This window comes from Delphinus delphis, chromosome 9 (genome assembly GCF_949987515.2).
Source record: "Delphinus delphis chromosome 9, mDelDel1.2, whole genome shotgun sequence".
NCBI lineage: Eukaryota > Metazoa > Chordata > Mammalia > Artiodactyla > Delphinidae > Delphinus > Delphinus delphis.
This window is the reverse complement of record NC_082691.1, coordinates 21,708,065-21,722,590: the sequence shown is the minus strand read 5'-3', so window position 1 is coordinate 21,722,590 and position 14,526 is coordinate 21,708,065. Positions and strand designations below refer to the sequence as shown.

General features: G+C 35.6%; 1 protein-coding gene across 5 annotated transcripts in view; it reads left to right on the top strand.

Moving 5' to 3' along the window:
• FAM185A (family with sequence similarity 185 member A) overlaps positions 1-14,526 on the top strand; it is an 88,495-nt gene that overhangs the window by 24,663 nt on the left and 49,306 nt on the right. For all 5 annotated transcript variants that reach the window (XM_060020304.1, XM_060020306.1, XM_060020305.1 and 2 more), the window contains exon 5: positions 1,677-1,718. In XM_060020304.1, coding sequence (XP_059876287.1) covers positions 1,677-1,718 — 42 coding nt within the window. The remainder of the gene's footprint in view (positions 1-1,676; positions 1,719-14,526) is intronic.

The window sequence follows — 14,526 nt, the reverse complement described above, 5'->3', positions numbered from 1 at the left end:
ATTCAATTTAGATTCTCTTGGCTTGGGGCCTCTTTCAGGTCCTTGCTCTTGGTCCTTTTTCATAGGGCAGTTGACAACATGGCAAGCTGGCTTCCATCAGAGCAAAAGACAGCTGGCAAGACAGAAGCCAGAATCTTTTTGTTACCTAGTCTTGGAAGTAACATCCCATCATTTTTGCCCTTAGTATTCTCTTTGGTAAAAACAAAGCAAATCTCCTACACATGAGTGGAGGAGATTATACAAGGGCATGAATACCGGGAGGCAGGGATCATTGGAAGCCATCTTAGAAGCTAGAAGATCTTTGGCTACTACTTGCATGTGAATCTGCATTTACTGGGGTTGAAAATTGGAAGAGTATCTAGAGCACACCAATGAAATAATATTTATTTACTTAACCATTTAACAGGAGGTTCTTCACAACCTTGTAACTTACTGAAACTTGAAAATAGTTTTATAAGCTTAACTTCACACAAGCCCAATTTTTTTTTTTTTGCGATATACAGGCCTCACTGCTGCGGCCTCTCCCTCTGCGGAGCACAGGCTCCGGACGCGCAGGCCCAGCGGCCATGGCTCACGGGCCCAGCGGCTCCGTGGCACGTGGGATCCTCCCGGACCGGAGCACGAACCCGTGTCCCCTGCATCGGCAGGCAGACTCTCAACCACTGCGCCACCAGGGAAGCCCACACAAGCCCAATTTTATTCATATATTCACATGAAGTATGATGGAATATAAAACTTTTAGAGCACATTTGACTTTGGACAAATGAATCAAGTGCCTTTTTTTTCTTTTTCCCGGGTACTGATACATGTCAGTATTTACAAGATGCATGAAATGAAGTAAGTGATTTCACTTACTCTAGATTAATTCTGAGATAAGTTATTCCTTTACTTCTTACTGTAGTTTTGGAATTATGGTAGAAGAGACAATATTGCCTACACTTTCAGTGCAGTAAATATAGGTAGTATGACTCTAGGAGTAATTATACACGCAAACACATATGAAGAAAAATCCTACTGTTTTTGGTATTGGAGGAAGGGGCTGGGAAGAATGGTTGTAATATCCTATATGTATCCTGGAAAATATATTTTCATTGAAAGGTGGAAATATTTTAAGATTTTTTTCTTTGTTGGTTGTATTTCAGTGTTTTCATTATTCCTGCCTCAAAACTTTTAAACTCTTGGCACAGAAACCACTTTAATCTAACAGATAGACATGCCAAACTGGCCTGAAAAATAATAGTAATTACTTTTTTCCATGGATTATTTTAGTGTTATTTGGTTCAAAACTTGTCTTTGTGTGGTCTGATAAATATTGTGATGTTTAGATTGAAAATGAGTATTGAGCACATTTAAGTAATTTTTTCATTTTAGGGTTTTAGAAGAATCATTATTTTTCTTCCATGTTTCCTGGAAAGTATGGGGGTTTGTTTTTTAGTTATGCTATAAAAGATTAAGGTGGGGTGGAGGAAGAGAATTTATATAGTTGCCTAAATGTGTTTATTTTCGACTTGCAACTGAATCTCTCACTAGGTTTGTGATCTGAGAAAAATTGCCAACAATAATAACAATGTTATTAAATAACGTTGTGGGTATCTAACCATGTTTTAGGATACCATTAACACAGTTCCTTTTTAGATTATCCCTAATGTATAAAGTTGTCTTTTTCTCTTTTACAGGTAATATAACATTACAAAGCAAGATGGGTAACATCACAGTAGGTATGTGCTAAGCAGTTGGTAAATTTTGTGTGCTTTTTAAAATAGCTATATTTGTGATATTTAATTAGAGTAAATAAAGTCTACAGTTTAGCTGATGAACCTAATAGGATCCAAATATACCTATTAGGATTCTGCCTAGTCAAATATAGGCAGACCCAGTATAGGAATATGTGAAATTATTTCTGCAAGTTCATTGGTTCATCATCCTATAAATACTGTATAATTATAGGTTTGGTATCAATCAGAATACTGTTAGAATTCTGATTTCACCACTTTCTACACATGGGCAAATTACCTAACTTCTCTGTACCTCAGCTTACACATCTGAAAAAAATAGAAATAACAGTAAGTACCTATCGTATGGGGTTCTTGTAAGGATTAAGTGAGGTATATAAAGTACTTTAGCACAGTGTCTGACATATGCTTAAATACTCAATAAATAATAGCCATTTAAATTATAGTAATTATTCTAATCCTAGGCCAGAACTAATAGTGGCTAGTGGTACTTTAGACCTAATCACCACATGTGATGCTGTGCCTGTGGGAGCAAAAGTTCACATTTCCAGATTGTTTGTTTGTTTGTTTGTTTTTAGCTGCGTTGGTTCTTCTTTGCTGTGCGTGGGCTTTCTCTAGCTGCAGTGAGCGGGGGCTACTCTTCGTTGCGGTGTGCAGGCTTCTCATTGCGGTGGCTTCTCTTGTTTGCGCAGCACGGTCTCTAGCACGGGCTTTAGGTGCGCTGGCTTCAGTAGTTGTGGTTCGCGGGCTCTAGAGCGCAGGCTCAGTTTGTGTTGCATGGGCATAGTTGCTCCGTGGCATGTGGGATCTTCCCGGACCAGGGATTGAACCCATGTCCCCCACACTGGCAGGCGGATTGTTAACCACTGCGCCTCCGGGGAACTCTCTTCCAGATAGTTTAGACAGCTTTTCTCTAACCCAAATAGCACCTGCTTGCCTGTTGGGTGAAGGAACACTGTGAGCTCTAAGAGTGGTGGTTGTTTTCTAGGCCTTAGAGGGTGGGGATTTGGGGATGGGAAACTCCCTCTTTATTGAGTAGCTGTGGTTTATTGCCAGTGTGAATGCCAGGCCTCCTGGTTTTGTCCTTTTTGACATTTGACATTTGCTTTTTCTTTGTGCTGACTGAAATAGTGAATATACCCAACAGTCCTTTTCACTATCATTCCTTCTGGATTCTCTGGCTTAGAATGCACATCCTTTTTTAAGTTTTCTAGACATTATAACTTTTATGTTCAGTGAGGGATAAATAGAAGATAAAGGCTTCCTAAGTGATGATTATAAATCATTTTAACTAAAACATGACAGGATTTACCTCTTTTCCAGTGAGAAAGCAAAATTCACTGCTGACTCTTCAGGCCATTTCATCAGAGGGTACATCTGGGGATAGTAAGGGAAGTTTCTAGGGTGAAAAAAAGGTACACTAGTGAGAAGCTGAGCTAGCTGAGGAGAGAAAGTCCTAGACATGGGTGGAGTTTGTAGCAGTAGGGAAGGAGGAAAAAGAAGGGGAATATTCCAAATTGGGAGGCATAAGAAGTTTCATTACCCACTAGCAGGCCCTTTAGGCAGATGTGAATTTGAGGAATACTTAAAATCTAATATAATACGACAATGCTAGTATTATTGTTGGATGGAATTGTGGGAACGTAAAGGGAAAACCATTCTCTCTAAAACTGGAAATAAATGGGTTATTTATCCATACTGAAAAAGAATAGTAATAGCAAGGATGAAATGATCAGTAATTTACATCTTTGAAGATGGTTTCGCACTCTGTATAATTGATTAACATTATGAATTCTTGTTAATTTCCCCTATAAACTTTCCCCTTTTCCCACTATTAAGTATTAGAGAGATTTTAAGGCAAAGTGTTTTATTTTTCTTAAATAAATCTCTGTTCATTCAGAGAAAATTACCTGAGCTCAGTGTTAAGAAGTATAACTGACCACAATTATAGAAGTATTTAATGAGCCTTTATAATTTTCTTCAGTGAAACATAAATGGCATCTGTGGCTTTAGGTTGTTCTTAAAAATTCCAAATAAGTGAAGGTAAATAAAGGTTGAATTTCTAATTTTGTAAACATCATTGATAAATTTTGAGTCCTATTTTGGAAGAATCTTTCAAAATAAGAGAAAAAGTATGCATTTATTAAGTTATCATGATCTGTGATAGTGTGGAAAAGCATGGACTTTAGAAGACTGAATTTTGGTCCTACCACATGTTAGCTGTGTGGCTTTGAAAAAATTACTAAATCTCTCTGAATTTGCATTTTTATACATGGTTACCACCCATATAGCCCAAGGTTTTTGAGAAATTAAATAATGTAAAGCACAGCCCAATGCATGGTAGTCATTCAATGTTTAACCTGAATAATAAGGGAAGTGTTCATTTCTTAAATTCCTTTCATTCTTTGAATATCTCTATTAAGACTTTGGAAGAAAGTATAAACTATGTCACTGTTTATATTGATCTTAAGATTGTGTTAGCATTTGAAGACAACCCTGAATATGGCAATAACTAGTCGACATATATTTACTGAGTGCCTGCTTTTTAATAGGAACTCGTTTAGGTACTGAGGAATATGTTGGTCAACAAGATGTCTTTATGCTCACCTTCGGGCTGAGAAAAAAAAACAGTCGGTATGTAAATAACAAAAGATAATTTCACATAGTACAATGAATAAATAAGAGAGGGTAATGGGATAGAGAGAGGGGAAAAGAAAGCTACTTAGTTTAGCAATCGGGGAGGGTCTGGAGCAGAGATATTTGCATTAAGCCCAGAGTAATGGGAAAGAGGCATGTAAAATTCTGGATGCACAGCTGCCCAGATAGAGGACAGCCAGTGCAAGCCCTTAAAATGGAATTAGTTTATAATTTTTGAGATATAGAAGGGAGACTTCTGGAAAAAATGGTGTGAGGTGAGGTAAGTGAGAGCTCTAGATCACAGGGCCTTGTAGATGTGGTAGGAGTTGGGACTTTATTCCAACTACAACAGGGTGGTAGCAGGGTGTATTTAAATACAACTTGTATTTAAAGAGAACAACCTAGTTGTTGTATCAGAGGGGTGCCAACGTGGAAGCAGGTGACTAGAAAGCTTAGTTTGTTTATCCATTCTCCTGTTGGTGGCTACCTGAGCTGTTTCTAGTTTTGGGCAATTGTAAATAAAGTTGCTATGAACATTCTTAGACAAGTTATTTTATGGATATGGAGATTTTATATATATATATATATATATATATTATATATATAATTGACCCTTGAACAGTGCAGGAGGTGTTTCAACCCTCCCTGCAGTCAAAAATCCACATATAACTTTGCAGTTGGCCCTCTGCATCTGTGATTCTTCATCTACGGATTCAGCCCACCTTAGATTGTGTAGTACTGTAGTATGTATTTAGTGAAAGAAATCATGTATAAGTGGGCCTGTGCAGTTCAATCCCATGTTGTGTGTATGTATTTATTTTACATGTATGTATATATGTACGTATATATATTTATTTTATTTATATGTGTATATATAATATATATGTGTGTATATATCACACATACACACATATATATATATGTATTTTTTTTTCCTTCTTAATACCTAGGAATAGAATTGCTGGTTTGAGGGAATTCCCTGGTGGTCCAGTGGTTAGGACTCCACGCTTTCACTATTGAGGGCCTGCGTTCAATCCCTGGTCGGGGAACTAAGATCCTGCAAGCCACACGGCATGGCCAAATAAATAAATGAAGGGGGCAGGTGAGGGGGTGACAATAAAATATGGATTAAATTCTAAAATACCAAGTAAAATAATTTTTAAAAAAGAGAATTGCTGGTTTGAGTAGGTATGTTTATGTTTAGTTTTATGATGAACTACCAGACTTTTCCCAAAGTTCCATTTTACATTTTCTTCTACAGTGTATGAGAATTCTAGTTGCTCCATATCCTTACCAACATATATTATTGTCAGTCTTTTTGTTTTTACCCATTCTGGCATGTGGATAGTAGTATATCTCTGGTATTAATTTACATTTCCCTAAAGGCTAATGGTGTTCAGCACTTTTTTTTTTTTGAAATATAGTTGATTTACAATGTTGTGTTTCTGGTGTACAGCAAAGTGATTCAATTATACATATATATTTTTTCATATTCTTTTTTCATTAGAGGTTATTACAAGATAGTGAATATAGTTCCCTGTGCTATATAGTTTTATCTATTTTATGTATAGTAGTTTGTATCTGCTCATTCCAAACTCCTAATTTATCCCTCCTCCCCGTTTCCCCCTTGGTAATCTTAAGTCTGTGAGTCTGCTTTGTAAATAAGTTCATTTGTATCATATTTTAGTTTATACATAAAGTGATATCATATGTTATTTGTCTTTCTCTGACTGTTTTGCCGAAAGCCTGCTTTAGGTTTTAAGGTTCATTGGATTCGCTGCCAAAATAACCACTCGTCTCACACAAAGTTTTAATCAATTCTTTAATGAGAGGTGATTTAACTTAATTTTAATATAAAATCATTAGAAGGAGAAGAATAAGAATATTAGAAAAATGTTACAGGGTATTTACATCACCAAATTGGGCCAACACCTACTTCCAGATCCAGACAGCAGCTGGGAAGTCCCAAGTAACAGCAATCTGAAGCCCCAGTTGGGAAGGGTCCTGGGTGGTACGTGCATCACACAGGTGAGACTTCAGATTGGAGTTCTGGGGGCTTCTGTTTATAATTAAAGGCAGCAAACTATTAGCAGTTTTTGCTCAAAAATTCAGCTCTGGTTCAGTTGTAACAATGCTGTTAATTTCATCATGTGAGTCACAAGATTTTCCAGACCCCAGGGGACTGGCCAGGTCCCCAGGGCTCAAGAAATTCCAAGACCCATTCCCTTTCTTATCGTAAGTGCTGCTTGACTTGCTAGCAGCAGTTGTTAGGTGTGCAAGCAGGCATGCAGTCCAGGCAGGGTCACAGGTCGATCAGAGGCCTGCTTCTGCCTCTGAAGCCTGAAGAAGACCATTTTACTAGTTTTCCCAACACTGACTTACTTCCCTTAGTATGATAATCTCTAGGTCCATCCTTCAGCACTTTTTCGTGTGCATATGGTCATTAATGTATCTTTTGTGAAGTTTTGTTCAGATCTTTTGCCCATTTATTTTTTCCGTTTTCTTTTTATTATTGAATTGTAGGAGTTCTTTATATATCCTAGGAACAAGTCCGTTGCCAGATATTGTTTTTCTGTATTTTCTCTCAGCCTTTGGCTTGCCTGATTATTTTCTTAACAGTGTATTTCAATGAGAAGATTTCCATTTTGATGAAGTCTAATTTACCAGTTATTTTTATGGTTATTGCTTTTTGTGTCCTTAGAAATCTTTGTCTGCCTTCAATCATGAAGCTGTTATCCTTTGTTTCTTTTAACAGCTTTAAAATTGTTGCTTTTACCTTTGATCCATCTCTGATTTTCGTATTTGTTGTGAGTTAGGAATCAAGATTCATTTTTTCCCATATGAATACCTAGTTTTACATCACCATTTGTTGAACAAACTTCCTTTCTCCAATGGATTACTTCCACATCTTTGTCTGAAATCAAATGACTATATAAGTATGGATCTGTTTCTGTTCTGTCTCTCCTGTTACATTGATCTATTTGTCAGTTCTTAGGCTAGTACCACACTGTCTTGATTATTGTAGCTTTATAACAGTAAGTCTCTTTGGGATTAGCAGATGCAAACTAGTATATATAGGATGGATAAACAACAAGGTCCTACTGTATAGTACAGAGAATTATATTCAGTAACCTGTGATAAGCCATAATGGAAAAGAATATGAAAAAGAATATATATATGTATAACTGAGTCACTTGACAGCAGAAATTAACACAACATTGTAAATCAACTATACTTCAATAAAATAAAAAAAAATAGTAAGTCTCTAAAATAGGTAGTTTTCCAAATTTGTTCTTCTTCTTTTTTTAAATTTATTTTATTTATTTACTTTTGGCTGCGTTGGGTCTTCACTGCTGTGTACGGGCTTTCTCTAGTTGCGATGAGCGGGGGCTACTCTTTCTTGCAGTGCGTGGGCTTCTTATTGCAGTGGCTTCTCTTGCTGTGGAGCACAGGCTCTAGGTGCACAGGCTTCAGTAGTTGTGGCTTGTGGGCTCTAGAGCACTGGCTCATTAGTTGTGGTGCACAGGCTTAGTTGCTCCATGGCATGTGGGATCTTCCCGGACCAGGGATCGAATCCGTGTGCCCTGCATTGGCAGACAGATTCTTAACCACTGTGTCACCAGGGAAGTCCCTGTTCTTCTTTAAAAGTGTTTTGAATTTGATTTTCTATATAAAATTTAAGATTAGCTAGTCAATTTTTTACCAAAAATTTTTTACCAATTTTTTTACCAAAAATCCAGTTGCAGTTATATTTGGAATCAGTTTGGAGAGAGGAGACACTCACAAAAATTGAGTCTTTCAATTCATGAACATAGTGTAATTCTTCATTTATATATATCTTTAATTTCTGTCATCTTGTTTTGTAGTTTCCAGTGTAGAGGTCTGACACATCTTTTGTTAAATTTATTTGTGTTTTTGACCCTATTATAAATGGAATTTTAGAAAATTTCTTTTTCTAATGGTCTGCTGCTGGTATATACAAAATACAATTGATTTTTATACATGTACCATATATCTTGTGACCTTGCTAAATTTATTTATTTGTCCTAATAGCATATTTTTCAGAATCCAGAATTCTTTTCTATGTAGGCAGTCACTCCATTTGCAAATTAATACAGTTTTACCTCTTTCTTTCCAATCTGTATTCCTTTTTTTTTCTTTTGCCTTATTAGGCTGGCTAGGTTCTTCAGTACGATATTGAATAGTAGTGGTGAAAGTAGGATTCCTTACTCTTGTTCCCAATCCTAGTATACAATATTAGAGGGAATGCATTCATTGTTTTACCTTTTAGGTATGATGTTAGCTATACAGGCTTTTTCTAGATGTTCTTTACCAGAATGAGGAAATTCTTTTTTATTATTAGTTTTCTGAAAGTTTTTTTCTTTTCTTTGATCATGAATGGTGGTTGAATTTTGTCAAATGCATTTTCTGTATTTATTGAAATGATTGCATGTTTTATTCTTTTTTTACTCTATTAATATGATCAACTACATTGATTTTTGCATGTTAACCAACCTTGTGTTCCTGGGATAAACCGTACCTAATCATGATTTATTATCCTTTTTATACATTGTTGGGTTTGGGTTGCTAATATTTTGTCAAGGATTTTTGCATTCATGTTTATGATGAATGTTGATCTGTAATTTTTTATTTTGTAAAATCTCTGTAGGTTTTGCTATTAGGATTATGCTGTCCTTATAAAATGAAGTTGAATAGATTCCCTCCTTTCTCTTTTCTAAATTTATGTAAGATTGGTGTAATTTCTTCCTTAAATATTAGATAGAATTCACCAGTGAAACCTTCCTTGCAAATAGGAATGTTGTTGATAATGAATTAAATTTTGTTAATAGATATTCTGTTATTCTATTTCTGTTTTATCTGGTATTACATTTTGGTAAGTGGTATTGTGAAGGGGTTTGTCTATTTCATTAAATTGTCAAATTTGTTCACATAATGTTCATAGTATTCCCTTATACTCATTTTTATGCCTATAGGATCTATACTGATAACCCCTGTTTCATTCCTGATATTGATATTTATATTCTCTTTTTCCTGATTAATGAGGCTAGACTTTATCAATTTTGTTGATCTTTTCAAAGAACCAACTTTTTACTTTCTTAATTTCTCTGTTGTTTGTTTTCTAATTTATTGATTTTTGCTTTTTATTTTGTTCTTCCTTTTATTTACCTTGAATTCCCTTTGCTCTTCTCTAGCTTCTTCAGGTAAAATGTTAGGTCATTGATTTTAGACTTTGTTAATATTAGTTTTTAAATGATAAGTTCTTTTAAGCAGTGCATCCCCCAAATTTTGGAATGTTGCATTTTTCATTATTATTCATTTTAAAAGATTTTAAATTTTGCTTGTGATTTCATCTTTGGTCTGTACAAGTCTCTTGTTTAATTTTCATATATTTAAGATTTTTCTAGATCTCTTGTTTTTATTGATTTCTAATTAAATTTCATTCTGGTTAGAGAACATACTCCGTGTGATTTCAGTTGTCTTACATTTATTATGATTTATTTTATCATCCGGCCTGTGGTTCTAGCCTAGTGCTACATGCCCTTAAAATGATGTGTAATGCAATGATTTTTTTGTTGTTGTTATAGTTGTTGTGTCAGTTGCTGAGAGAAGGGGTTAAAGTTTTCAACTAATTCTGTCAGCTTTACGTTTGGCTTTTGAATCTCTGTTATTTAGGTACATACGTATTCATGATTGTTATGTCTTCCTGGTGAATTAAACCTTTTGTCATTATAAAATGTCTTTCTTTATCTTAGGTAATATTCGTTGTCTTGAGTCTACTTTGTCTAATCATAATAAAGGCACTCCTTCCTTCTTATGCTTAATGTTAATAATAATAAAGGCACTCTTGCCACCTTATGCTAAATGTTAGCGTGGTGTATCTTTTTCTGTCCATTAACTCTCAATCGGTCTTATGCTTAAAAAAGGATCTTTTATACGTAGCATATGGTTGGAACTTGCTTTTTTTAAATTCATTTTTTAGAATTCTTTTTTTAAAATTTTTTAAAATTAGTTTATTTTTGGCTGCGTTGGGTCTTCGTTGCTGTGCGCGGGCTTTCTCCAGTTGCGGTGAACTGGGGCTACTCTTTGATGCGGTGTACAGGCTTCTCACTGTGGTGGCTTCTCTTGTTGCGGAGCATGGGCTCTAGGCATGCGGGCTTTAGTAGTTGTGATTCGCGGGCTCAGTAGTTGTGGCTCATGGGCTCTAGAGCGCAGGCTCAGTAGTTGTGGCGCACAGGCTTAGTTGTTCCACAGCATGTGGGATCTTCCCAGACCAGGGATCGAACTCGTGTTCCATGCATTGGCAGGTGGATTCTTAACCACTGTACCACCAGGGAAGTCCCTAGACTTCTCTATCTTTTAATTGGAGTGTGTAGTCTATTAGCATTTAATATGATTATTGTTATGGTTGGGTATTGGTCTACCATTTTGTTATTTATTTTGTCCCTTCTATTTTTGTTTCTTCCTCCCTTTTTTTGACTTCTTTTGCATTAATTGGATATTTTTCAGAGTTCCATTTTAATTTTCCTTTTGACTTTTTAGCTATACCTTTTTGCATTTTTTATTGGAGTTTCCAGTGATTTCAATATAGAAATTTAACTTTTCTCAGTCTATTTAGAATTAATATTATGCCACTTCATATAAAATGCACAAGACTTGCAACCAGATAGATCCATTTACCTGTTCTTGTTCTTTATAGTATAGGCTATCTTATATCTACATATATTATAGATCCCTTAATACTGATTCATTGATAAGACTTTTGCTTTATATTGTTATATGTATTTTAAAGAACTTAAAAGAGAGGAAAGTAATATTTTATATTTATCTAGATATTTACCATTTCCAGTGCTCTTTATTCTTCCTGAAAATATGATTTTACAAGTGGTATCATTTCCTTAGCATTTCTTATAGTCAGTCCAAGTCTGCTGGCAATAAATTCTCTTAGTTTTCTCTCATCAAAAATGTCTTCATTTTGGGGCTTCCCTCGTGGCGCAGTGATTGAGAGTCTGCCTGCCGATGCAGGGGATGCGGGTTCGTGCCCCGGTCCGGGAAGATCCCACATGCTGCGGAGCGGCTGGGCCTGTGAGCCATGGCTTCTGAGCCTGCGCATCCGGAGCCTGTGCTCCACAACGGGAGAGGCCACAGCAGTGAGAGGCCCACATACAGCAAAAAAAAAAAAAAAGTCTTCATTTTGCCTTCTTTTTGGAAGAATATTATCATTAGGTATATAATTCTGAGTTGATTGATTTTTTTTTTCTGTATGAATAAAATATAAACCAGAGGACTTCTCTGGTGGCGCAGTGGTTGGGAGTCTGCCTGCCGACGCAGGGGACACGGGTTTGTGCCCCGGTCCGGGAGGATCCCCCATGCTGCGGAGCGGCTGGGCCCATGAGCCATGGCCACTGAGCCTGTGCGTCCGGAGACTGTGCTCCGCAACGGGAGAGGCCACAACAGTGAGAGGCCCGCGTACCGCAAAAAAAAAAAAAAAAAAAAATATATATATATATATATATATATATATATATATATATATGTATATATATAAACCAGAATAAAAGACAGGTAACAAACTAGAAAGATATCTGATACATATATAAAATCTCCATCCATATGTACGTACAACAAATGAGAAGAAAAGGAACAATCAGTGGGATGGGAACATGGATAAACATGAACAAGCAGTTCACAGGAGAAATAGCCCATATACATGTACAATGTTGTTCCACCTTACTGCTAATCCAAAACATCTAAATATAAACAGTCATGATTTAAAACATTGATAATATCCATTGTTGAGAAAGTTATGGTGAAACAGAGATTCCTATCAGTTGTTAGTTCAAGTATGAATTGATCAACCATTTTGTAGGTCAGTTTGGAAACGTATATCAGAATTGGAAGTATCTACATTTGCTTTGCTCTAGCACTTCCTCTTTTAGAACTTTATCTCAAGGAAAAATCTGGTAAGGATATAAAGATATATGCATGAGGGCATTTATCTCTTTGTTTATGATAGCAAAAGAGAGTATACATTTTAAGTTGTTCCCAGTAAGAGAATAATTATAGTATGGTACATTCATAAAGTGAATATTACTCAGCCTTTAACAATAACAATAACCTAGCTCTATAGTATACAATATAGAAAGATATTCCTGACATTTTATTAAATGAATTAAAAAGAGTAAAACATTGTACTATCATTTCAAAATATTATATATGTTTTCATATAAGCATTAATTCAGAAAAAGAAGGGAGGAAAAGAGAATGGGAGAGGAAGTGAGAGAGGAGCACAGCAGAAATCATCCAACATTTATATAGAAATCAAAGCTGTTTAGATCCTGTGATAGGTTTCTTCCTTTGAATATATCTGGACCTAAGTCACTGATTTGTGGGAATACGTCCCATTTCTGCTGACAACTGGGTCAGGAGATGCCATACAATTTTTCAAGAACCCATTCGAGCTCTTTCATAAGTCAAAAAACATTGCTAAATTTTTTGTTTAATAATAGCATACTGCTTAAGAGGTTAAACAAATAAACAGAAAGTTGACATAATATTTAAGCAAGTCAGCAAAGCCCTAGTTATCTACTTGGTGATGTGCTATTTCTCACTTTAGTAAATTGGATGGAAGCAACTCTATTACCCCTAGAAAACAGTAAGCAGTCAGGGTCAATGAAAAGCTTGAACTACCTTAAGACAACAACTTTTTTCATTTCTATAAGCAAGAATTGTATACCTATCTGTGTACATTACTGAAGCTTAGAAAAAAGGGCTGGTTTCATTCGTAAATCTCTTTGTCTTAAATAGAATCAAATTTTACATTTTGTTTTTTTTGGGGGAAAAACTCAAAACAAAATGTTTTGCTCTAGGAGCAGCAGATTTTATCTATAAAAGGCCAGATAGTAAAAGTTTTAAACTTTGTGAGCCACACGGTCTATCTGTACTACGGACCTCTCTCACTTTAACATGAAAGCAGCCATTGACAATATAGGAACAAATAGTTGTGTCTTTGTTACAATAATACTTTATTAAGAAAAACAAGAGGGGGCTCTAATTTGGTGACCCTGCTGTAGAGTCTAAAAACCATTGTTGTTATGAATCTGGAGAAATTTGGGGTTTGATGCCTTAATCCCAAAGATGACAGGTGGGTAATGTTTATTTGAAATTTCTCGATTGATTGGTTTGTGTTTTCCTTAGAGTAAAAGATCTGCTGGAGAAAGTTGAAGGCAACTCTGCAAATCATGACACCCTAATTAAAGTCAATTGAGTAACTTGGATTTTGAGAAATTGAGATCAGTAGAAGCAAAACAATTACAAAGAAACAAAAAGTGATTTAGGTACCTGAGAGGGAAATTTGTTAGATTAGCAGAGGCTTCAAAATACTGGAATGGATATAGAGAAAAGGCCATATAATAGTATCAAATTGGAATACTATGAGACTAGAGGTGATTTAGGTATTATACTATCTGATTTCAAGAAAATGGATTGTGTCATCTCCATGATTCCTTTAAGAAGAATATGTGTAATTATGGTTCTTTAATTCTAGTTTAGATAATATAATTGATTAGCTTCTTAGGTAGTATCATCAGTCACTTGGATTTTGTAAATACATTCTAACCTACATCCCTGTTCTTCCTAATTTCCATAATACATATAGAGGTCTCTTAGAAGCTGAAGTGCTATAAAAATTTTGATTATGTATATCAAAACCCTGATTTTACCTAGACTCATATTTTTAAAAATAATATCTTCTTCTGGAATACCTGGTCATCTTCCATTTAAAAAAAGTCAACAGGAGAAAGCAGAGCTTGATAGTAGATAATGGTGGAATAGAAGTTGCTCACCCGGCTTTACTTTCCCTGCCCTATGTTGCCTCTTTCGGAAGGCACTGCCAAAAGCTGTATACTGGTAATTATATCTTTTAAAAAAGAATATCTTCATAGGTTTTTTTGGGGGGTGTGGGGAGCAGTAGGGGTTGCCTTGTGTGTCTCTCATAAGCCCAGCCTCTTATATGCTACCTCCCTAACATAGAATACCTAAGCAGGGCATTAATTTAGAAAACTTTCCTTGAAGTGACCTTAAAATTCTGCCTTTGCAAATCCTTTACATCCTATATATAAAATTCATTCCTTGTTCT